Source organism: Thermobia domestica, chromosome 15, assembly GCF_964235325.1.
Source record: "Thermobia domestica chromosome 15, izTheDome1.hap1.1, whole genome shotgun sequence".
Classification (NCBI taxonomy): domain Eukaryota; kingdom Metazoa; phylum Arthropoda; class Insecta; order Zygentoma; family Lepismatidae; genus Thermobia; species Thermobia domestica.
Window position 1 is genome coordinate 970094 of NC_137468.1, and position 26834 is coordinate 996927.

At 36.1% G+C, this 26834-nt stretch overlaps 1 protein-coding gene across 1 annotated transcript in view; it reads left to right on the forward strand.

Moving 5' to 3' along the window:
* The window catches only part of LOC145671800 (sodium-coupled monocarboxylate transporter 1-like), a 136008-nt gene that overhangs the window by 49550 nt on the left and 59624 nt on the right, over positions 1-26834 (forward strand). Inside the window, exons 4-5 of the mRNA XM_081741031.1 lie at positions 5810-5861; positions 11385-11452. Coding sequence (XP_081597157.1) covers positions 5810-5861; positions 11385-11452 — 120 coding nt within the window. The remainder of the gene's footprint in view (positions 1-5809; positions 5862-11384; positions 11453-26834) is intronic.

The following is a 26834-nucleotide window of genomic DNA, read 5'->3' on the forward strand; positions in this document are numbered from 1 at the left end:
ATTACAAACAAAAAATATATAAACATAAAAATATATAAAAAATTACAAATATCAAAGTACATTGTCGGACCTCTTTGGGGGGGCTGTCCCCTCTGGCTCCCCCTTCCCTACGCCACTGCCCTTGTATTATATAATTAAAATATACCTTTGTAATATGCAACCAAACTGTAACTAAACTCATATAGCACTTCATATAGTGTACACTGATGTTAGTTATTAAAGGATTTTTCTCCCTCACTTTTCTTTCTACACATAGGAAAGTTTAACTTTGACGAAAGATCAAGATAACATTAAAGAAAAAAAGACGACTAGGGTAAAATGTTCTATTGAAAATTTACAGTCATACACATAAAAAGAAAAGAAAAAAGAACGTGCATCACGCGAAGATTTGAAGCATTGAAATGAATCGTATGATGCATTTTCTTATTGAATCTTACGAAATGAAATATCTGAGTTTTACGTTCCACGGTTATATCGGCTAGGCGAAAGGAGACGGTGATAATGAGAAATAAAGAAATGGTGGAATGAAGAAAGTAGGAGGAAACGGGAGAACCCTGAGAAAACCTACGCACACGATGTTAGTCCACCATAAAGTTCACTTAGCAGGAGCTGGGACCGAACCAGGGACCCCATGCATCAGAAGTGAACACTATCATTGAGCCACCGCGGCCCCTTATTGAATGTTACATTATTCATTGGTTTTCTTTAGATATTTCTTTAACAAACTTCCAAATTGAGTCTCTGAGGCCAATTTGCAACAATAGTTGAAAAGGAAGTAGAAAAGCATCGGATGGAACCTACATTCAGAGATATCTTCATATCTTAAAGATCGTCGCCAAAGGGTATCGTACCGAGGTATACAAACTGACAATTACTAAGTGCTCTCAAGGATCCCTTAGGGCTCAAACCTTGGCTCACTTTTGTTTTTTAATTTTAATTAATGATATTCCTAATAGCCTGTAAAATCAATTTATCCTACTTTATGCAGATAACCTAAAATTAAGAAGATGTATTAATAATGTCAATGAGTCGGTATATCTACAAGATGATTTATAACTACTGTTTCAAAATGGTGTCACCTCAATGATCTGAACCTTAATGTAAATAAATGTTTTATAATGTCATATTCGCGTAAGAAGACACTTCTAAAATTTAAGTGTTGCATTGCAAGCGTCAATATTAAAAGGATCGAAGACAGTAAAGACCTCGGGGTCACCTTTGATACAAAACTAACATTTTCGAAGTATGTAAAAAAAAAAAAAAAAAAAAAAAAAAAAAAAAAAAAAAAAAAAAAAAAAGTGAGCGAAGCTTATAGAAACCTAGGGTATATGATTAGAACTGGAAGGGATTTCAAGAAACAAGACATATTAAAAACGATATATAACACAATCGTTAAAATCGAAACTAGAATACGCTGCCGAAATCTGAAACCCTGCAAGTAAAATATATAGCCGCAAAATAGAAATGTTACAATAAAAATTCGCAGCATACGGTAGTAGTTTTCAAGGAAACAGGCATATATCCTAAATTTGAAACATATGAATGTTTAAACAACTGAACATTGTATTCCCCGACAGCAGAAGGAAAGTTCGGCTACACTGCCTTCTATATAAAATTTTAAACAACAAAAGCCAAGTGTCGTAATTACTTGAACTTCTCAAATTTAAAATTTCCAACGTTAGATGTCCAAAAGTTGACTTATTTCACTTTAGAACATTAAAAACAAATATGATGAAAAGCTCATCTGTTTGGAGCATGTGTGATCTGTACAACAAACTTTGTGAGGTTGATCCAAGTACTGGTATATTCAGAATATCCTTCACTAAATTTTAAAAACCAGTAAATTCTTTAGACCTAAGTGACAGAATCGATAAATTAACCGTCATTAAAATTATCACTCGTCAATTTATTCTACAGTTTTTTGTTTATCTATTTTTGTGAATACCGTAAATAGGTATCTTGTAGTATTCATCTCTAAATAAATAAGTAAATCATTCGGCTGTTGAGACTTCCAAAATCCCTGATAGATCTTAGAGGACGCCTAAGGGATTCAAACTCAGAACCCCTCAACTGCGAAGAAATAGAGACAAGCACTAGCTTACGCTTATACTGTATTAGCGTTCATCCCAGCAACGTATGTATTTGCCGTTTATTTCAATTCTTACATTTAAATGTGTAATTCATTGTTTCATCAACCTCTCCGAGCGAATAACTTTCGTTCTAAGCAGGGTTCTCCGCCAAACAGAATAATCATAACGAGAAAGAGTTCTGCCAATAGAAACAGATACATTTTCCGAGACTAGACATCACTTTCATGAAGTGCCGTGCCGTTTGGGTTACGAGCGGGGCGACGGCCCCGGGCGCCTAAGTAAGGGGCGCTAAATTCGGGAGGAAGAAAGAATATATATATATATATAATGGATAGTAATAAAAGGTGCTCAAAATCAATGAAAAGCAGGGTTTTTCATATGTACGGGGTCGCCGTCGTATACTCTCACCCCGGGCGCTGATTTCCATATATATATATATATATATATATATATATATATATATATATATATATATATATATATATATATATATAATATTTTCCCTCGAAATCTGCAGCCCTGACCCCATGCCAATACAAGGTAATTTTCATGAAAGGAATAAATTATCTGCTGCAAACATTAATGGAAATACTTAAAATTATCAACAGTAATAGATCTTTTATGGTACATCTGGTAATTTCACACTATTAACCTTAATCTTGTAAGGATAAAGTACAGTTCTGCCATTACACGTTTGGTATATTAGTGCAGATAAAAAGATTGTGAACTAATTTCGTTACTTACATGTCACATCAGGCATATGGCATTGTTGTCAGAGGTGAAATTTCTTCTATGTGCATAAGTTTCTCAAGAAATCATAAAGGGTAATTTATACCTATATAAAAAGTAGTCGTGTAGATACTTTAAATCGTTTTGATTTGAATATGGAATCAAACATTAATCCAACAAGATAGATGCCTACTTAATTGTCCTATATGAAAAATAACTTTAAATAATTTTTGAAAAGAGTATTAACGTTAATACGTCTACGCTGTAGTAAGACTTTTCTTCTTTTTCCAGTATTTCAATGCTTTATATTTAGATTTTTCCATTATCGGACTAAATTCCTTTGTATGGCAATTTTTCTGGTGTTTCCATTTTCTACACATCACAAGAATACTTCACAAATCGTATAATTAACAAAATACACTGAGGAAATTCCGTTATCCGGACAGCGGTATATTGTACAAGTATACGGAATTCATATATTTACTATGGAAATCTGTACGCAGAATATGTTATCCATATGCTACTTAGTACTGCCTTTTCCCGTTTAGATGTAACATCAGGCCGCTGCAGGATGTCTGACATCAGCTATATGCCAGCTACATGTTGTATACGTCCATCTGTATGTGAGATCCTGACCTATGTTCTTTGTTTCATTCGGAAAGTACGTATAGATGGAACATTTATAAGGAAAGTATTATAAAATATATGTTTCGTACGTTAAATCCAAAAAGTACAGGATTTACGCATGTAGCCTACGTTTTCACGTGCGCCACATACTTTTTTCTCTCTGTGTGTAAACCGATAAATGGAGTATGTTTACTGAGTTTTACTCCTCTTATATTCTGGTAACCCTGTGAAGTAATGTAAGCAACCTTCCTAACACCTTATTTAGCTAATCACACGCCACGTAAACAGAACAGCAGCCACTCTAAAACGATTGCAATAAGTTATCAGACGTGTACTAGTAGTAGCTACTTTCTGTCGAGATGCTGTGTTGTATCTTACACATCGTGCGCTCATGCGTGCACGGTGGCTTAGTGGTAGAGGGCTCACCTCTGGTGCTTGGTTTCCATGGTTCAATCTTATATTACAGTAGTACAAAACATCATCTCCATGGGTTTTCTCGGGGTTCTCCCATTTCCTGGCACATTTTCTGCAACAACTTTTTTATAGTCATTGATTTTAATTAATCATTCTTCTCCCTTATTTTAGTGGGCATAGTCGTGTGACGTAAAACTGGAAGATTTCATTTTTTTTATCATTTAGAGTCATCTCTAGAAGTTCCACTACTTGAACGACAGCCCTTAAAATAGCAGCAAATCGAAAATATTATACAGTGAAACCTCCCTTAACGGACACCTCTATAACACGAACAGTTTTTTTTTTGTCCGGGCAAAAATATATGTTCTCTTACGGAACAAAACCCTCCCTTTTACGGACACTCTCAGATACGGACGCGGACAGTCCTTTTTTCCTCCAAATGTTTCAATAACCTCTTCATAACGGACAGGAATTATTCTCGGTTCTGTGATATATGACAGTAGACAGAAAAGTCTTTTCCTCACAAGTGTATCTATCATGAGTCTAGATCTGGTGAACCATCAAACAGAACAGCTTCAAGCTGAACTTGAAATTTTTCTGCCAGTATTACAGGTGCGTAAATAAGGGCCCCGTAGACCCCGCATTGCGGGGGGGGGGGGCTCAAGCCATCAGGGGGCCCCCAAATCGTGAAGTGGGACGGAGAGAAGGGCCCCGCTCCACGCTGTCTGCGGGAGGGTCCCCAAGCCTTTAGTTACGCCACTGCAGTATTAAACTGCTTTGTGCTGGAAATCTTAGAAAATCTTCAATAAGTAATAACACTCATGCAGAGTCAGTCGTACGGCCATGAATTCTATGTAAACTATCTTCCCTTCCCTAACAAATTTAGTCCTTTTTCCTCTAGGCCTTGCAAATTTCCAGACAATTTCATAGATAACAAAACAAACGTTCTTTGTTTGACAATAACATTTTTAACGAGCAATGTTTCCTCTCTTACTTTTTTTTTGAAAATTAACATTTTTCTTTTACTGATGATAGGGCTACTGGAACAAGTCTGGGCAGGAGTTTTCCAGGCTTCGTTTTTCATTTCCTCTAAGAGAATATTCTTTGTGATTGGGGCTGGATCAATAAACATATGCACTCCCAATAACTTGAATTTTTATCCATTTCACCAACGAAGATACCGCGTCAGTACACAAGCACACGCACACACACACACACAAACACACACACACACACACACACACACACACACACACAACACACACACACACACACACACACACACACACACACACACACACACACAACACACACACACACACACACACACACAACACACACACACACACACAAACACAAACACACACACACACACAACACACAACACACACACACACAAACACACACACACACACACACACAGAGAGAGAGAGAGAGAGAGAGATGTTTCTTCCGCAACCGTACTGAGGATTCTCAGAGAACACTTGCTAATGAGTTTTATTACCTTTGTAGAGGAAAAAGCATGCCTTTTTCGCCAAACAAAAGAGTTTATCCATCTTTTGAGAAGGTTCTGAGTATTTGAAATAACGCTTTCCGTTCCACTTTCCCCTCCCATATAGGAAAATATTCGAACATCTTTGACATATTATTCTTCATCATTTGATGCAGTGCAAAAGAGTATTTTCATATTGAATTTTAAGTATTTACGCTCATACATAACGTATTTACTGTAAATTACTACATACAATTACCGTTGTGAGAAATTAACATTTCTGAAACCTCTATGTAACGGACACTCTCAGTAACGGACAAAAGTTTATGTCCCATTGGTGTCCGTTATTCAGAGGTTTCACTGTATTTTGTGCATGAAGAGTATGATGATAAGAGTTATAATACGGCTAAGTTATTCAAGGTATTCCTAATAAATAGTTGTTTCTTTTATTTTGTAGGTGTTGTTCCTTGCACTCGTCCTGTATGCACCAGCCCTCGCCTTCCATCAAGGTAAGTCAGGATTCATTGTGTTTCAGCAGATAAAAGGAAATGTAATCGTTTACATCTATCTAAATGCTCGAAGAACTGCTGCGAGAATCAAAAAAATGAGCAAGCAAGCTATTTGATGCAAAATTAGTTTTGGACGGTTTTCAGTTTCTTTATTTCTTACTTCATTAATTGAGATCAAGAACATGAAATGAAATAACTTGAACTGGAAATACAAATCACTTAACAAAGCAACGTTTATCTAGAAATAATAAATGTGTAAAAGTTTCGCCAACTAACAACATACTGGCTTCATCATTCAATTAGTTGGCGAAACTTTTACATATTTATTATTTTTAGATAAACGTTGCTATGTTGAATAATTTAAACTGGAAATACAAATCACTTAACAAAGCAACGTTTATCTAAAAAATAATAAATGATGAATGACGCCAACTAATGAATGATGAAGCCAGTATGTTGTTAGTTGGCGAAACTTTTACACATTTATTATTTTTAGATAAACGTTGCTTTGTTAAGTGATTTGTATTTCCAGTTTAAGTTATTTAAGATAACAAAGCCAGTACGAATCAGTTAAAAATCTTTCAGTTTTTCGTCCTACGATTATGCCATTTAGGTTAAAGGAAACGATGCTGATGAGAATGAATGAAATGGTGGAATGAAGAAAGTGGGAGAAAACGGGATGATCCCTAGAAAATTCACGCACACGGTGTTTGTCCACCACAAAGCCCTTGTGAATCCAGAGGTGAATGCTCTACTAGTGAGCCACTGCGGTCCCCTTAAATAGGAATTATTATTATTTTGATTATGAATGTAATATGGGGTATACAGGAGAATACTTACCTAATTTTTATAGCCCAACGTATAGCGCCTACTTATCTTACATTTAGTGGGCCTGCGTAGCGTAGTCGCTAACGCTCTCACCTTCGGTGGGGGCAGTGTAACAGCTTTTTCATGCCAGCCACCTTGAATGAGGTTTTCCTGGGTTTTCCTCATTCACACCAGGCAAATGCCGGGATGGTACCTAACTTATAGGTCCCAGGCCGCTTCCTTCCTTCCCCCACCCTTTCTTCCTTTCCTTTCCCCGGATTGTGTGCTCGCTGAGGGACGTCATCCCTCAAACGTGACGAGCTGGATGGCCATAATATGCCAAGAGCCCAGAAATCTAAATCCTAAATCACCATACATTTACGAGGGAACGAGTGTCGAGCGTATACCTAACATTACATGTCATTGTCATTAATTGCCATTAACACTGCTGAGGACACTGATTTGACCTTTTTCGTAGGTAGAAAGGACCGATTCTTTAGACTTGGGTTCCTAATGGTTTACCAATGAATCATATGTTATGAATCGAATCAGAAAGAATGTGAATTTGGAGGGAAAAACTAAAGATTAGCCCTTGGAATGTTGCGTCTGGTCATCATTTGGTCAGGAATTAAAAGTTTGAGTATCCAGATCCCGCTTAAACTTTTCTCATTCTCAGATGATAATTCTCTGAAAACTTGCAGTTGACAGACTTACAGTCTCAGCAATACGCTTGATGATCAAAATCGTCGATCATTTATAGCACTCTGGGTTAGTGCTGTAATTGTCGTTCCTCGTTGAAGGTTATCCTTCATGCTGATTCCTCCACATCTCCTTAATTGAGGTACCAATTTCCGCACTACGACATAAGAGGAAACACTGTTGCTTAATATAGTTACCTTGTCTACGTTGATATTCTACAGTGAAACGCTTCTTCGGAGACATTCAATGACAATACTTACTTTGAGTTTCTCAGTTTGGTCAAGAGTCGTTTTACCTGAAAAACCTAGAAAAAGTTGATATTGATATTAACACCAATGCTATAGCATCTTACGGCAGTTTATCTTTAATAATTTATATATCTCTAATTTTTCAGTTTAGCTTGAACTTTCGTTCAAACCCTCGTGATTAGCAACAAAACGTAAAATAAGGACAAAGTAATAAACAAACATTAATACACAATTATATGCACAACGCAAAATTATTACTACTGAAATCTAATTCAGAAACAAAGTTAGTTTGATTTCACAATTTCAGTAAGTTTCTTTTCAGTATTTTCTTTGTTTTCTTGTACGATGTAAATAAACATATTCTATACATATGACAATATATTATTATATTATATCATTAGTAATAGAAGTGCCTGTTCTTTGCACGGGAAGAATAAGTTTCAGTAAACATAAGACTAGCAAAATGAGTGTTATACAAATTGCCCTCTTTCACTTTAAAAGCAAAATTGTCGAAGACACTGAAATGCGTATTCCCTTATATCTAATTAAAAGCTTATAAACCGAATTTCCCATATCCATCTTAAGGGAAAACTCATATTAAGCATTTTGTTAGTGACGATTAGGAAATTGGAATATTATAGAAGTTGCAATTTACTAGTAGAATTTAAGGAAACGCTAAAAAAACATGTATTCTCTCACTTTTAATAAGTTTTTATAAACTGAATTTCTGTTATTGGGCACTTTCTGAATAAAAGAACGGGAATTATTAACATTATAGAAACTTTTTCCATGTCTCCTCTTTAGGAGTGAAATTTTCGGAAACGCTTAAGCACATATTTATATTTTTAATGACAAGTTTATGGTGCCCAAACTTCTGACAAGAAACGGACATGAACCTGTCAACCGGACATCCGAATCAAATCTAGTCCATTCTATAAGCATAACAAACATATGTTCATGGACAAAAAATTAGGAGCCATGGTCAACGCAGTGAGTCCCTGGGGTTTATTAACCCTGTTAGAATAAAGAAAATCTTAAAGTCGTAGTTAAATAACTACTTGCATTGCATCAACACTGTTCATTGGAAAGTCATGGTTTATAGTTCATTCTCTTCAGCATGAAACAAGCTTACCAGTGGGGCCTATAACGTACTTGAAGAGGGAAAATTGGGAGAATGTCGGGAAAATTCCCTCCAGAAATCCCTCCCATCAACTTTGGACCCCTCTGGAGTGGCTCTGGGTAAAAGCACACAATCCAAATGTATCTCGAAAAATACTATAGGGGATAAGAAATGTGTACCAAGTTTTATATTGATAGACAGAATATATATGAAGGGAAATCGTATATTGGTATACAGAATTTGTCTAAATTTAACGTTTCTATGAATAGTAGAATGATATAGCCGTTCATGACTTTTACTCTTTCGTATAATGCTATTTGTCAATTGATTAATTGATTTTTATTCACTTTTAATGTGTTATGCTTCGTTAATGCTAAGACTATTACAACATAATATATTTGATATTAATATTACTACAATACAAGTTACAATTTCAACACATTAATAAACATAAATATAATAGTTTACTAATTACTTTTCTCATTATTTTAATTGCATTACATCAGAAAGTTGTAATAAGAAGCTACTTTTCATTCCTTTAAAAGAAAGAAAAAAACATTGTACTTGTTAAGTTCATAATATGGCATTAACATTATTTACCAATGAATAGTGTACATGTTTATTTAACATTGCAAGAATCTGTAAATATTCCATCAAAGGTGTACGATTAGCAGTTACATACAATTTTGGGATTGTATACAACATTTAATGGAGTGTCCTATTTCAATTCAATACAGTTTCAAACGGAAGAGATGGGAACGGTGGCTCAGTGATAGGTTGCTAGGGATCTCTGGTTCGATTCTAGTCCAAAAAAATTGTAGTGGACAACATTGAGTCCGTGGGTTTTCTCGGGGTCCTCCCACATTGACATTCCGCTAATTATTTTATTCTCATTAATCACCCGTCTCCTTTCGCCTAAAGGAGATAATCGTGGAACATTAAAATTTTATTTCATTTCAAGGGAACAAGTGCAAAGCACTGTGCGGTAGCAGTAATATCAAGTACCCTGACTTTTTGGTTCCGCGCTATCTACGAAGACAAATCAGAAAGTAAAGGGACTTGCAATTTCTCGCACTAGGGCTTGGTAACACTGCTAGTATCCAACGCTGAATTAGAGTCGTCTGCAATACTTCTATGCAACGTGTCACTCTTATTTCCGCATTAGTCGTTGAAGTGACAGACCGTTAAACAGGCAGCTGCATTGTCGATTTGCACCAAGGAGGAAATAAGGGCAGTCTCTAAAACTCTAATGCAAGCGCAGTATGGTGACAGCTGTTTATCGCGAAGCAAGATCTACGAATAGATAGAGCGTTTGAAACACAGAAGAACTTCTTTATGTGACGAGGAAAGATCGAGCAGGCCATCGACCTCAACGACTGAGGACAATTCGAAAGTCATTGAGGGTGCGGTGATGGAAAACAGACGAATCACAGTGGACAAAATCGCCAATGCTTTACATATCAGTCATGAATCCGCATATGTTTCATTGAAGGAAGCGCTCAGGGGAAGAAGATTTGCAACCCGTGCAGAAGTCATTGATACGGTCGAAAATTAATTACATGTGCAATCGAAAAACGTTTTTTCGCCGACGGAATAAAAAAAAAAAACATTGGGAAAAGTGCGTTGAAGTGCAGGGAGATTATATAATAAAGTAATGGATGTTTGAATTTTCTATCATTAGAATAAATGTTTCTTTTCTTAAGTCCCTTTAGTTTCTCTACTTCCTCTCGCAAAATGGCTTTCCTCGAAATCTACTTACAATGCGTTTGAGTTGAAATTGTTCATCACGAAAGTATGGGATAATAAACAATTTTAAAATGAAAAAAGAACTTATAATGTCCACTAAATAATGGAGAAAATCCTTTTAAACATAAAAATGTAATTATTTATTAAAATACAAATAAAAAAAATATGAAATGTTCCGTGCTTGTTCCCTTTAGGCTAAAGGAGACGGATGTTTGGTGAAAGTATAAGCTTATGAAGACTTTGTGGAATAAGAGTTTGGGAAGACCTCGAAAATACCACCAACACGATGTTGTCCACCACAAACTTACGTGCATGCCCTACGATCAAAGAGCGACCCTTAACCCTACCCCACAGGTGAACACCTTACGATCATTTTGCAGTTCTTGTTAATACTATGTTTTCACAAGTCAACGCGTCGATTCGATTTTCATCTGTGCGTGCTATTAATGCTACTGCTTTTATTTCGATATTTTTAAAACACAGCCTTGAAAAATGTATTGCCAATTTGTAAATATCTGGAATTGTATTAAAAAAAAAAACTATCATTTTTGGTATAGCACGGCCAACAAGAGATGGTCTCTGACGTTTCTTACCACATGCGGTGCGACATTGCAGCCCCTACTTTGATACCAGTGTTACCAAGCACGATCACTCTGTCTTATACCATTAATTAAATTGCCACTACAGTTGCACCGAAAAAAAAAACTTGACACGCGAGTAGTGGCAATGTCACTGCGAGCTGTCAGAGACGTTCTCTTACTGGACGCACTATAAAAAATATGACTTGATTTAACCAACCAGTGACTATATATAAATGTGTTGTCTTTTCAAAATTGATTTAGTTTTAAAAGTAAAATTAGAATTTACCTGATTTATTTCAATGTTTTTTCCTTTCTTTTCTAGTGACTGGCCTTAATACAGAACTCGTCGTATCTGTGATGTATATTGTTTGCATTTTCTACACCACCATTGTAAGTACGAGCATCTCATTTTAGCTAGTTTTAAAGTGTATTATTGTATATACGTATAAACATAAGCATCGCATAAACTTTGAAGTACAGTCACTAACAGGAAAGAGCGATTAAGAGTTATTCGCGAATCCTTTCTTTTCAAGATTGATTAACAGTTAACACAGAGTATAATGTGTATTGGGAATGGGAATCGTGGACGTAGGTGACTACTTAGTGACTATGGCGCCTCAGAAAATGAAATCAAATGATATGTCTAACGAATAACGATTTGGGGGCTTAGAGTCGCTATCAGCACCAAAGCTACATGAAACATGGATCTACAACTTAACGATGGATTGGAACAACATGAACTTCCGCCGAGAATCGAACATGCGTCTCCCGCAGCAAAGACGCGTATGTTAACCATATAGCCATGAGGGAAATACGAAATTCTTCTTAGCTTCAACTCCAATGAGAGGCTATTCCAAATAACATCTAAATCGTATATTAAGATTGGGCAAATTGGTGAATCAAACAAGTACGAAGTTCCTATTTATCAGGTGCTAGCCATTAACAAAAATGCAACAAACATTATTTCCATAATTCACTATTTTCCGTCTATTCTAATGTAAACATGCAAAGGATCGGGTTTGAAAAAAGTTTGAAAATCACTCTTTTATGATGTTCGTTAAAACTTAACCTATGGAATACAAGAAAAGAACAAAATTTTGAATGTCCAGGCTCTAGCATTCATCACCGATAGAGATTAACCTGTAAGAGGAATCCAAGATGCGTAAACAGTGCAATACTAAGAACAATGTGATCAAATCCTACAGATTTTTTGTAACTCCTTTTCCTTGGAATCTATCATGGCCAACAGGTCATCAACAGAGACATGACGAGTTACCGTCAATAAATCAAGAAAACGCTCAGCAATTGCAGATTCATACGCAGTCACGTGTAATTCCATTTATGACCGTTCTCAGGGCTTAACAAAAATAATAATTCTTGGGAAACTTCCTTAGTCGCAGGAAGTCTCTGCAAGTTCAAGGCCGAATCTTTGTCTGTTCCGTTGACACGTTTTAGTATCAATCTACAGCTTCCTTATACGATCAAAAAGCATAGAAAAGCAAACATGGAACACCCAACATGAGTACCTTAGGAATTCCCAAAACTTGATCTCAATACATTGACTGCTTTATCATTCACAATTTTCCTAGATTACTTTTCGGAATCAATTGCCTTCTCAGAATTCGCAGCGCCACTGGTTATCCCCACACTTCACAGAACGTGTGAACGAACACGCTTATTATTATTAAGTATTCTGTCTCTTGGTCTAGAGTTGAACGGCATTCACCAGGTTATGGCATATGCTGATGATGTAAATTTAATAGGGGATGATAGGAGAACAGTAGAAATAAATGCAGAGATCTTATTAAACGCTTGCAGGGACATGGGTTTGGAAGTAAATGCAGAGAAAACTAAATACATGGAAGTGCGTCGGGACCGTAATACGGCAAATTGTGGAGGCGTTAAAATATTAAATAATACTTTTGATAAAGTGGATACTTTCAAATATTTAGGATCAATATTAACAGACGAAAATCATATTCACGAAGAAATTAAATGTCGACTAAAAGCAGGGAATTCGTGTTACTATTCGGTTCAAAATCTCTTGTCGTCGCGAATTCTGTCGAGGAATTTGAAGCTTAAAATATATAAAACGATAATCATGCCTGTTGTTCTGTATGGTTGCGAAACATGGTCGCTTACTCTGAGGGAAGAACATAGACTGAAAGTATTTGAGAACAGGATCCTGAGAAGAATATTCGGACCCAAGAGGAACGAGAATGGGGAATGGCGGAAGCTTCATAACGAGGAACTACATAGTTTATACGGTTTACCGAACATTGTTAGGGTCGTCAAGTCTAGGAGGCTTAAGTGGGCAGGTCATGTAGCTAGAATGGAAGAAAGTAGAAACGCTTTCAAAGTCTTGACTGGTAGACCCATAGGAAAACGACCATTAGGAAGACCTAGGCGCAGATGGGAGGACAATATTAAGATGGATCTCGCAGAGATAGGAATACAAAGTAGAAACTGGATCCAATTAGCTAAGGATAGAAGTCAGTGGAGAGCTTTTGTGAATGCGGCACTGAACCTCCGGGTTCCATAGGCCATAGAGTTAGTTAGTTAGTTATTCTATCTCTTGGTTGGTCCTGGAACTAGTGTTTTTCTTTTTTTTTAATTTTGGCCCTGGAAATGTTTCTCCCACGTTGCTCGATTTTCAGCTTCCTCTTTTAATTCCACAACATTTTCTTCTATTTTTAAATCATCGGTCACTTGTGTTCTTCTTCTTCCTATTCCTCGCTTTCCTTCCACCTTTCCTTCTATGGCGGTATGAAAAGAAAGATAACTTCTTCGCAAGATGTGTCCAATCCAATTGGTCCAATTAGAAGGATGCTCTAAAAGCGCCCTCTTCTCTCCTATCCGTTTTAAAATATCTTCGTTTGTTTCTCTTTCTGTCCGTTTTATCTTCTCCATCTTTCAACAACACCATATTTCGAAGATCTCTAAATATTTCTTCTGAAAGATCTTATGCATCAGTAGTTTTCTGAGCGCCTCACTTTTCGGATCCCAAATGTTATTTTTAAATAGTGGCTCCCAACCATACTTGCGTGACGCTGCATACTTCACGCCTCCTTCCTGCTCTTTGGTCATTTATTATTATTATTATTATTATTATTATTATTATTATTATTATTATTATTATTATTATTATTATTATTATTATTATTATTATTATTATTATTATTATTATTATTATTTTGGCTCCTGCGATTTTAGCTGTAATATTCAATCGTTATACGTTCAATAATAATAATAATAATAATAATAATAATAATAATAATAATAATAATAATAATAATAATAATAATAATAATAATAATAATAAAATAACAATAATAATAATAACAATAACAATAATACATGTCTACACACATTTTTATTCATAAAAAGAATTAATTGATTTCTACGATCTTGCATCGTTTGGCCTAATCCTCATTTCGCCTAACAAATTATCTAACACTTTTATGACAGATACAAGATAAGCTTTATGTCCGCCATTTTAGGCGAAATAAGGATACTCGTTTGGCCTAATCCTCGTTTCACCTAAAATGGTGGACTATAAAAAAGAATCGTAGAGATAAAACTGGAGGGAATTTTTTTGAAAAAGAAAAATATTCCCTACTATGTGAAGAACTGAGAAATTCAAATTCGAAAGAATGCACGCAAAATCGAAAGAAAACGATACTCTAAGCAGCGATGAACATAATTTTGTTATCAGACAACACCAAAACTGTCTAGAAAACGTACAAGACACATGAAAAACTGTAAACGAAATGTAGCCAAAAAGACAAGGTGAGTGGACTATCTATGGTTAAAAGTCGTTTGTTTTGTATTTCAGGGTAACTCTTTACTTTAACAGAACATTGTTGGATTAGGTTCTTCTCTAAACGGTCTCTTCAGCTTCAGCAGAACCTCTTTCTTAAAATGGCTCGTGTCAATTATCATTCAAAATTATAACATGCTTCTGGTACAACATGTTTAAAAAATTTTGCCACTTATTTACCATTTCTGATTCTCTTTCTGTCACTGCTTTGCTCAAACTCAACATTTGCACATTTTGTTTTGCTATATTTCAAATTCATATATTGGGATAGTTGGCAAATAATTATTCAGCCTATGTTAGTCCATAAAAGGTTACAAACTCTTCCAAAATATAGTCATTCAGTTTAGAAATGTATATGGATAGGTATAATTAACTCCGTTTGTAGTTACGAAGGGTTTGACGATTGAAAGCAGCTCAAAGCTTACGTTTTACAAAGAGGTTTTTGAGGAATAGAAAACCGAGAAAATGGTGATGCACTAGAGGACGACGACGATATGGATTTCCATTTAGTAGATGATGATGGAGAGGAGGTTACATAATTCAATTTTTTGCACATTTGGATCCATTGTTTTCAATTTAGAACAAAATTAATGTAGCATTTATGTATCCATATTCATTTGTGCCAATCTTGTGCAATGTATAGTTGAATACATTCCCCCCCCCCAATATTTTAGTAGGCATGATACTGATTTCTGACTCTGACTCCCTTTCTTTTTGATAGGTTTTGTATCTTGAGCCTCAACAAAAATGGCCGCTCGTCCAGATGCAAAAGCTGTTATACGCAAAACCTGTTAAATCCAAACTATTTTCTTGAATAACGCAATTCACAGACTAGTATGATTATACAGCTTTCGACAGACCAACACACATTATTCTTAATTTTTTAATGTTCTCTAGTTTCTAATGTTATTTTACAATTATGACGTGTTTAAACAGTTTTTCTCGATTTGTCACAAATTTTAAAATGTGAATTTAACGGGTTTTGCTATTCACCTACTCATACATATTCGTATATATCCATTGTCCTAGTAAATACACAAAGGAGTTTTGGTAACCTTAATTCCTCGAAAATAGTTAATATAATATTAATCTATATATTTTGCATTTCTTAATTCTTTATATACTAGGGAATTTTCTCTTATATAATTTCCCTCTAGTTGAATTTCCACGATATTTTCTTATTGTCCGCCATTTTAGGCGTAACGAGGATTAGGCCAAACGAGGATCCTTTTTTCGCCTAAAATGGAGGACACAAATTTTATCATTTATCTGTCATAAAAGTGACAGATAATTGGTTAGGCGAAACGAGGATTAGGCCAAACGTGGCGACACTTATTTCTACTATGTTTGATACGCTGATTACGAGATTGTAGTTCGTTTTTTTTTTTCATCACGTCAATTTTTGAGTTATTTGCGATTTCCTAACTTTACATATTATTAACACTAGAGGTAGCAATGACACAAATGTATTTTTTTTTTCGCAATTTTGGCCAAAGAAGTTCCTTAACTAACAAATAGTTTAGTGATATTTGTGTGAATAATTGACTACATTCACAGTATTCGACATGTAATAAAGTAAGCAAGAAATATGGAACTTGAAATAAAAATATCATGATTTATTTAGATGAAGAAAAAAGGCCGTTCGTAAAAATTGCTCCTATCTTTCTCAGCAGTCAAACACTAAATGTGATTCTACCTACATGCTTGACTGCATTACAATAGTTTTAGATAATTTTCTCTTTAGTTAATTACATGTTCCTCTTTCTTATTTTTGTAGGAATCGTGAGAAAATAATGGAGAAACTGCAAAAACTCACCAGACATACTTTGATATCTTTGTGGCGAATTTACTCCAAAATCTCAAAGAAAAGAAATTTCTAATATTTTAAAAGCTACATACGGTTGTTATTTGAGATGTCCTCTTGGTGATCAGAATCAATAAAAATGAAATGAAATATTTGAGTTTTACGTCCCACGGTTATTCCTGTTAGGCTAAAGGAGACGGTGATGATGAGTAATGAATGAAATGGTGGAATGAAGAAAGTGGGAAGAAACGGGAGAACCCCGAGAAAACCCAGGCACACGGTGTTTGTCCACCACAAAGTTTGATCAGAATCAAGAATGGGCACCCAATATTACCTGCAAAGGATGTGAAGCAAGGTTGACTCAATGCTCGAAAAGTAAAGGATGTCACCTGCCCTTCGGTGTGGCTATTAGGGATGCCAACCGTCCAGTATTTTACCGGACAGTTCGGTTCTTGACCTCCTTGTCCGGTGTCCGGCACGACTTAAATGTCTGGTAATTTTTCCTCTTAGTTGTATTCTGTTCTATGCAGATTATTATTTTTTTTTTTATTAATTTCGTGAAAAGAAATTTTGTTGATTCTGGATTCTAAAATGAACCGCATTGACAACTAACTGGCTGAGTTGTTCCGTCTCGGTGATGTTATCGTTTGTAAGATTACCGTGGTGCCAATTTGGCCAATTTTTGGCTAAATCTGGCATATTTGGAGAGGCATTTAGTCATACAAATATACGAAATGTTTATAGCCTTAAATATAACTTATTTAATGAAACTCTTTCCATTTTTGGCCTTTTTTAGACTTGAAGACAGGAATTTACTAAAAGCATTTTAAAAATAATAAATTTGATTCAAATGTACTGATAGTTATTGGTGCACCCCTCTCAGAAAATCCTGGATCCGGTCCTGTATATATCTTGATGTGAAGAATCACCTCTTAAAGTTTATCGATATATTTCATTAACACCCAGTATATATGGTTTTCTAGCTAATGCCACTAGTGTAAATATATTGAAAAGAAAAAACTAACTGAAGATCCTTTGATGAAAGTGGAAGAACGAGTTTCCTTCTTTCCGGAATCACTTTTCATTTTGTTATGCGCCTAGGGCGTTCTATGTTTCACTCCAGTAACCTTAATGATAAACACCTCGTTAGCGTTGGGTGAACTTATTTAAAAGTGATTAATTAATTACTGCCACCGCTTTCCCACATTAGCTTCGCTGTATAATAGCAAACAACAGATTTATGATGTGTAGACGGAACGTTTTTCAATCTTCACAACAGTTACTCTAGCTCGCTCGCAGTTGTTTACATTTTTTTTTCCGTAATTACTAGCTGGAATGCCGTTTTTCGCAGAGGACGAATAGATATATGGGAATATTTGAAAATTATATATTTTAATCCCCTTATTCTCCCGTTAGGATACTTATTTGAATTGAAGTGATAAAACACATCTCGACTCAATTGCTAACAACATTTAAAAATTCATTTCAGATAGTGTAACCGTTGTTCTTTGAGAAAAATTGAACCTCCTTTCTCCTCCTTAGGATATGCATTCCAAAGTATAATAAAATTCTAAGTCAACCCAGTACTTACTATGATCAAAAATTCACTTTGAACAGTTCACTAATTTCCCCACTTGAGCGATTTTGTGAATACAAAATGAGAAATTAAGTGTTTTAGAAAGCGTCCCTCCGATAATCCCTTAGAAGTGAAATATTAAAAAACCTCTGGAACGCGTACTAACTAATTTTTACTAAGGAATTTGTATTCCGAATTTCATCTGCCTGAGTCTTCATATACCTATTTTAATGAAACTGACATCAATACATAACACCTAGGAAACGTCCTAATGCAAGGTAGTGTGAAGAAATTAACATGCACTGGGAAGTAACGTGGAAATTAATTGCTCAAATAGAAGTTCTAGAAAATAGTTTCAGATACCTTAATTCAGCCGTTATTTGATAATGGTTTATATGCATGTATATATAAAGGTATCCAAGAAAGTTTTGGCGCTTTTTGTGGAGGTCTATGTTCAATTGGCCCTCACACCGTGAGTTGAATGTGAAAGGTGAAGGTCAGTTGTTGGTGTCGATATATCCAACATACTACCTACTTGTGACAGTTCAGTTACACCGTGAGCTTGCGTAAGGACAGAGTGAACATGGGACCTCCACAGAGAGTCATAAGGGCGTGTATGCTGTAAGAGTTCAAACTGGGGTCAAACGCCGCTGCAGAAGGGCGGAAGATATGCCAAACCTTTGGTGAGGGTACCGTGACTACGCGGACAGTGCAGCGGTGGTTTAATAAGTTTAAGGACGGTGACGAAACACTCGAAGACGCACCACGTGTCAAAAGACCGACACATGTACAAAATGAAAGTTTTCAAGCAGCAATTGAGATAAACAGTGGCCAGATATGTGAGGACCTGCGACTGCAATTCAGTGTGAGTGGAGAAACGATTCGCCAGCACCTCCATCAACTTGGGAAGCACTACACGTTCGGATGATTTAACTTCGGGCCAGAAGGCAACACGAGCAAACACCTGTGTTTCTTTGCCGTCTGGTCTGAGGCAGGAGCCATTTCTGGACAGAGTATTGACATGTGATGAGAAATAGGTCCTGTACGAAGCTCCACGGAGCAGTCATCATTGGTTAGCATCCCATGAACCGGTTCCAAAACAGCCGAAACCAGCACTGCAACAGAAGAAGTCCTCCTGTGTGTTTGGTGGACTGCTCGCGGCATCGTGCATTGGGAACTGTTACCAGCTGGTAGAGCATCAATGGAACTATGTACTGTCAGCAGTTGAGCCGTGCTCAAGAAAAACTCAAAACTCTGGAGCCAGCACTTCTGAATCGCAAAGAGGTCCTCCTGTTACAGGACTACGCTCAACCCCACGTGCATAGGATGACCCGGGACACCATTCTAAGCTTTGGATGGGAAACACTATTGCATCCACCATACTGTCCGGACATTGCACCATCCTATTATCATCTGTTCTATTCCTTGGACAATCACTTTCCCACACGCCAGTTCAAATCCCTAGTAGAGGTGCAAAATGCAGTTGATACCTTCTTCGCTTCAAGCCCCACCAAGTTCTATCGCGATGGAATCCATGGACTTCCAGAACGTTGGCAGAAGGTCACCGATTCTAATGGAGGCTATTTTTGATCTTTCAGGTACGTCTTAGGCGACATATCGATGTTCGAAAGTAGTGGGTGAAAAAGCGACAGAACTTTCTTGGTTACCTTTATATGTATGCTTCGTTAAGTGTAGTTAATATCCTTAGGGAATAACTTCTGTAGTGGCCAGTTCAAGATCAAAAGAGTTTTTTTTTTCTTTTAAGTCTTTGTTTTTATCTTCATATAAAGTAGTTAACCGTTGCCTAAGGGCGCAGGAAGGTGCAACGAATTTTGGAGTCGCGTACGCGGACAGAATTTCCAGTGACTCAGCTGAAATAACATCTTCTGAATCCATCATGTTTTCGTTTCAATATTTTTTTCATATTTTTAAAAATAGGTTAATCAAGTGGTTATTTGTTCCTTTTCCTTCTGCAAGTTGATCGAGAGCTCTGGTATTCCCCAAGGAACAAGTTTCCGCTGGCATTTCCAAAATGCTTAGGCTTTCTTTTCTCGTCCTGTTTTATCCACACTTTTTGTACATATTCCAAAAGTAAAAAAGAATAATAGTACAATTAGTCAGTGGCGTGTTTAGGGGGCTTCCGGGCTTAACCCCCCCCCCCGAAATCTCACTTACTATAGTAAAGTATATGAAATATCTTGCAGAATTTTCACATTTTCAGGCAAAGCCCCTCCCGAAAGTTAGCAAAGCCCCCCGGAACAAAATCGTAAATACGCCAGTGCAATTAGTATTGCCCATGAGACGAGATGGAAAATATGACAATTCTCATCTCGTTTAGGAGACGAGACGAGACTAGTTTCCCAAGTCTTATATCTCAAACAATATTTTAGTGTTACATGAATCATGTTTTTTTTTTTTTTTTTTTTTTTTTTAAGAAAAAACTATAAATTGATGAAGTGTTTGTGCGCACGTAGTGAAGAGCATTTATCAACGTTTAAAGTTCCACAGATCATTATACAATTTTCTTCAGTAAACGCTGTTAAACACAGGTGAAAGAATGACACGAAATATTTGCATCTATAGAATATGAATAGACTAAGTTAGTCGTGTTAATCGTTAAGATATTAACAAATTGACTCCACTAACAAGACTCGATTCCCGGCGGGAGCTCATGTGGTTCGGATTCCACGTTAATCAGTAGGTCCACGTCTCATATAGCCTCGCTGCTAAACGGGACGTTAAATTCAAAATCAACTCAACTCAACTCCACTAACAAGACCGAGATAATCACTCTAGCTATTCGTTACAAAACAAGAGGACTTAAAAATTTATTTGCATATAGTATATAAATTGTAGATAGGCACTGTTAAAGTCGTCGTTATCCGTTAGCACGTTAACGAAGTTCTATTCTACCTTTTTTCTTGCGTACCCCTAGACACAGTTTGCTATCCTATTGTGTATCCCTGAAGCTGTTTAAAAGAAATTAAATCGAAATTAACTTATTAAACGTAATATACATGTTCTGTTGATTAAAAAGGGGGACAAATAAAGTCACAACAAAAGAACAATCAATGTGCCAAACGAAAGACTATTTACAGGGGGATAAAGTGCACATCCGACATAAAATGAACATCGGAAATCTCATAACATATGAGAGACATCCAGTTCTACTGAGGAGGATTTTCCCCTCATCCTCCCTGATAATTCGTACACTGAGGACAATGTTAAAAATTCAAAATACTAAAAGTAATTTTAGAAGTAACCTATTAATGAGATGACTGAGCTTGTTCCCGGGACGCCAACTCCTCGATTCTTGGTCGAATATTGGAAATATACTTATCTTAGGATTACGTACCCCCAGAAACATCTTTGCGTATCCCTAGGGGTACGCGTACTCCCGGTTGAATAGCACTGCGTTAACAGATTGACTCCATTAACGAACTCCTTCGAGATAATCGCTCTGGCTATCTATCGGGTGGAGTAACGGACGGATATTTTATATCTCACTGCGTGATCCCGATAATACATTAAATATGGTTAAATGTTATTGTATTACACCCTTACTCTTCGTGGGCCTTCCGTGACTCGGAAGGAATATGAGAACTTAAGGAATATGAGAATACACGAAATTCAGAGAAAAAAATCAGATCATAAATTTTGTACATAGATGAGAAAAGCTTTTCGAGAATTGAGTTAAGAGGAGAATTATACAACAATTGACGAGACGAGACAAAACATCCATATTTCCCATCTCGTCTCGTCTCGTCTCGTCTCATGGGTAACAATATTTACAAATCTAGCTGTACCATTTTCTAGTACGTACTTAACCTTGAAGCGAGCATCTACCATTCGACACTATGTGGATTAGTCTGTCTGTTCCACTTAATATTAATTTAATTTTTACGATATTTGGCGTGTTCCAGATAAACCTGTTGCTCTAAGAAGCAGCAATCTGTGAAAGAATTTATGTAATTTCCAAACTATATAATGACTCGCAATTGGCTCCAGTAAGAACATGTACAGTGCAGGAGTTCTAGGGGACCCTCAGAGACAGGTCCATTACTCGGAAACTTGTCTCTCTCAGTGGCTTTCTTGTCACTAGTGGCTAACTACTAACTAAAATAATGTAAAAGTAGTACAAATCGATATTTTTATTTTTGTGCTATCAAACAGTTTTTGTTTAACAACCCTAACAGCACAAGTACATAGCAGGCATATGCCTATCATGTTCCCTCAGCTACATGGGAATGTGCCCAGTATATGTCTTATGTACCTATGAGAGAGAAATCAAATGGATTGCAAGTGATAGTCACAGTCTATGTCCGCCCCTAGGCATATGCCTGACATGTTCCTGCGGAACGTGCCTAGTATGTTCTAGGTATGTTCCCCATGCCATAAGCGTCAATGAACCATAAAATTACTCCCCCAAAATATGTTAAATCGCCTATATGAGTACTGTGTTTACATTAAGGTGAGTCTAAAAAACACTTTAAACAAGTGAAAAAAATTTACCCCAGGGTAGGGTGAGCACGGCCACGGAGGCGATGAAGAGAACGTCGCTTGTAGAGGGATAAATTGTTGAGGTCTTTTGAATTTGACTATCAGAGTGCTCCTTTAACCGCGTGTATTCGACGATAACTGTTTGGGATGAGATAAAATCTGCTCGCCATGTAATTTTATAACAAAATGACGAGTTCTATTTACTTTATTTCATGGTTCTTTCATATTCACTTTTATATGATCGGCGATAGTTCCCATCTAATAAAGTTGAAGCGTTTGTTGCTTCTAGTACACAATCGCTTAGAAAAAGAAGCAACAAATATATCAAATGTAGGAGATGAATTAAGAACACCTAAATGTAGAATGCCTAGCACATCTTGTGCTGTTAGGGTATCTGAAACAGTATGTACCTAAAGGACGTACCAAGAACATAACAAATATATGTCCCAAGTGACGACATAAAAACAAATGACTGTTAGAGTGCGAAACTGATCCAGGTATATAAATTCTATATTTGTGGTACATAGTTGCAAATATCAATTAGGTGTAACAAGTACCTAAAACTGTAGGTATCTGAAGTACATACCTAGCACATGAATATCATATGTGCCAAGTGTCGGGTACCTAAAAAGTAGCTGGAACACCTAAATGGCACATGCCTAGCACATCTTGTGCTGTTAGGAAATGACAGCTACGGACATGGATAATCCCTAAATTACCAGCCTTTGAATTGACCACTTAAAAAATCGTTCACTGTAATGAAAATGAAATGAAATGAAATCTTTAAGTTTTACGTCCCACAATTATGCCGGCTCGGCTAAAGGAGACGGTGATGAGAAGTGAGTGAAGTGGAGGAATGAAGAAAGTGGGAGGAAGCGGGAAAACCCCGAGAAAACTCACGCACACGGTGTTTGTCTACTACAATGCTCATTTGGCGCGAGCCGAAATCGAACCAATGACTCCATGCACCAGAGGTGAACCCTCTACCACTGAGCCACCTCGCATATACTGTAATAAGTTTGGAGTATAGCCTTCGTTATAACACTATCATTGTGATCATATATATATGATTTTTTTAAAGTTCAGAAAACCGTATAACTTCTTGACCAATAGTTAAAAGAAATATTGTGTACGGGCCAAATATCAATAAGAAAAAATCATTTTATATAAATTTGAGTATCCAACATAAAGTTATATTCTGTCAAATAGCACTACATCAGATTACTACATATTTCAAATCTACAATTTAAAGGTAAACGCATAATACTAAACTGATTATTCAGTGTTGCAAACTAAGGACGCTATATTAGGCCAGAAACTTGACTTTTTTTGAAAAACTTTTTTTTCTAAAAGTGCCTACATAATTATTATATTTAAGTACTTCTATAGTTTTCAAAGATGAACAAATTATTTTGCCGTTTTCAGCAACTTGATATCTCAAATCGTTCCGGAAATTCGATAAACATTGGTAAAGTTTGCAACACTGCTTAAAACTTACTATTTGTGGAGAATGTTTATAATGAGTGTTGTTTTTCCTTGCTTGTATGAGACTCCATTATCATTTGTGGAACTAATAAAGCCATTTGTTCTCTTTCTGTTTGATATCTGCATTATTTTCTCTTTCTTCAGTCTTGGCGCTTAAACATGATTGCGTACCGCAATATCCGCACACAACAGCCAGAACATATTTCTCTCCGGAACATATTTAAAAATGTCACTGAGTTACAAATGAGGGAAAGAATAATCACAAAATTTGTTCAGTTACAAGAAATATATGAAACAAGAATTTCTTTTTTAAAAAATAATGTACTAAATATGAGCTAGTGCAGAGAGCAGAAAAATTCTGTACTTCATGATAAAGTATTTGTTAATTTATGTTAATCAAATGTTACCAAAAGTGTGGTTATGGATTAAAATATTAATGTTATCTTCAGATACAGGAAAGAGAAAACGTTGTACTCATATTTGTCTGAGATTTCACATTGTTGACACACAAAGAAGGGATCGTCTGGATGAAGAACATAGTCCTCGTTAAACCGATGAAAATATTTTGTACTTTGAACTCAATCAGCAGAATTGCCGTAAACTGACCTCGGCAGATAGCACAATAATTTTCTTTTTGAGTTTTCTCATTTTTATTACTGTGTTTTGCAACATTTTATTATCTGTACATTCTTTTATTTTTCTAACTAACCTTTTCTGTGCAGATGTTAAAAGTTTGGCACTAATGTCTTTAGCTTTACAGTACCACATCGCATTTTCTTGGATGAATCCATACCCGTTTAATACAACTAACTTTTCTTCTAGTGCTTGTTCGTCTTCTTCAGTAAATGTTGTTGTTTACCAAAATGTTTCTTGTAGTTAACTTTCAATAACCTGTCACATAATGTATCCGAGGGACTTGAAAAGCTCTTGAAGCAATAGCAAGTAGCATTACATTCTTTACAGCATCTATGGCTACTGACATTTTGTTCAAATTCCAGGAGCATCTTATGCAATGGAAAAAGGATGTAGATATTTTATTTTCTATATGTTAATGCTAATGTAGTATTTTTGATATATAGTTATTAAAAATCACAACGAAAGGGGGAAAAGAAGCATCTGTCGAAAGTGCCCCAAATGTTAGTGTCGAAAGTACCCCGAATGTATATGTTGCACTTAACTATATTTTTGCAAGTTAGAAACACTGCACACTGATGAATCAATTACCTGTGATTGCACAAGTTTCAGCTGTATGTTGTCCACCATGAGTGCTGAACAACACAACTTTTACTTCTAAACACGGGCGTATCTGGCGGGGGATGAGGGGGACGCGTACCCCCAATATTTTGAAGTACAAAATATTCAATATTTTATTCTAATTTAATTTATTTACTAACGACAGAATATCATATAAATAATAATAATATTTATTTGAAATGTAATATTCAGGCTGTGAAACGATTGTAATCGAGTTCTTGATATACCTTAGGGGCTCCGTGAAGGTAAGCAGAAAGATAACAAATGGAATCGAAGTTAATAAACAGATTAGGCTAGGCAGTACCATTTAAATCACTTTCTTTGATTCCCCCCCCCCAATTTTACATGCTAGAGACGCCAGTGCTTCTAAACAAGAGCTTAATAAAACATACTCAAATTTTACAGTGACCCTTCACGTCTCACATGTCTCTCACACCTTACCTCATAAACTTAGACCTTTCTCGTCAAATTATTCTACTAATTTTTAAACTTTTACATTTATACATTCCATACATCCCACAGTTTCACTTAGTACCGATTACACTAACTCCTTCACCTAGAGATAGAATTGACAGCGCTTTAAGTTTAGAAGTGTCGGTATTCCCCAACTATCGGTCATCCCCTGAATGACTATATATTTCATTGAACCATACATTTTCTTGTACCTTATATCTGAAGAACTAAATATACTGCAGTGAAACTCGAACTATCAATTAACTCAGTATGGTGTGCTTATTCCGTAAAAAAAATACGAAAATCCGATTTAGAGGTCATTCAAAAATTTTCTTGTACATCCCATATGTGGAGAACTACACATTTTCTTGTACGCCCAATATCTGGAGAACTACGTACATATAATGTAGCCAAACCCAACCTATCCCTTAACTCAGTATGATGTGTTTATTAGGGAAAAAAATACGAAAACTCGACTCAGGGTCCGTTTAAAAATGTTGTGGTCCCTAATCTGAAAACTAATTATTGGCCAATATCACAATCTTTTGATCCATTTTTTTTTTATCATTCCTAAAATTCTCGTTAGACCCAGTAATTGACGAATGGTTTTGCACGTAAAAAGATTTAACTTGACAACACCAACATTTTTGTTATGTTTCTCCTACTTTTTGTTTTTAAAATGAGGTGTCCTCAAAGAAGTTCATCTAGTTTATAGTTTGATGCCCCCATATTGAATTGTTTCTTTGTTATGTATGTGTGTAATGCAAATAAATGCCGTGTCTTAAGCATGGGCGGCTTTGGGGTTGTCTGATGTGGGGGCGGAACTTCCGGGGATTTGGAATACCCCACGGTTGAGTGGGGCGGCCGAGAGTTTTCCCAC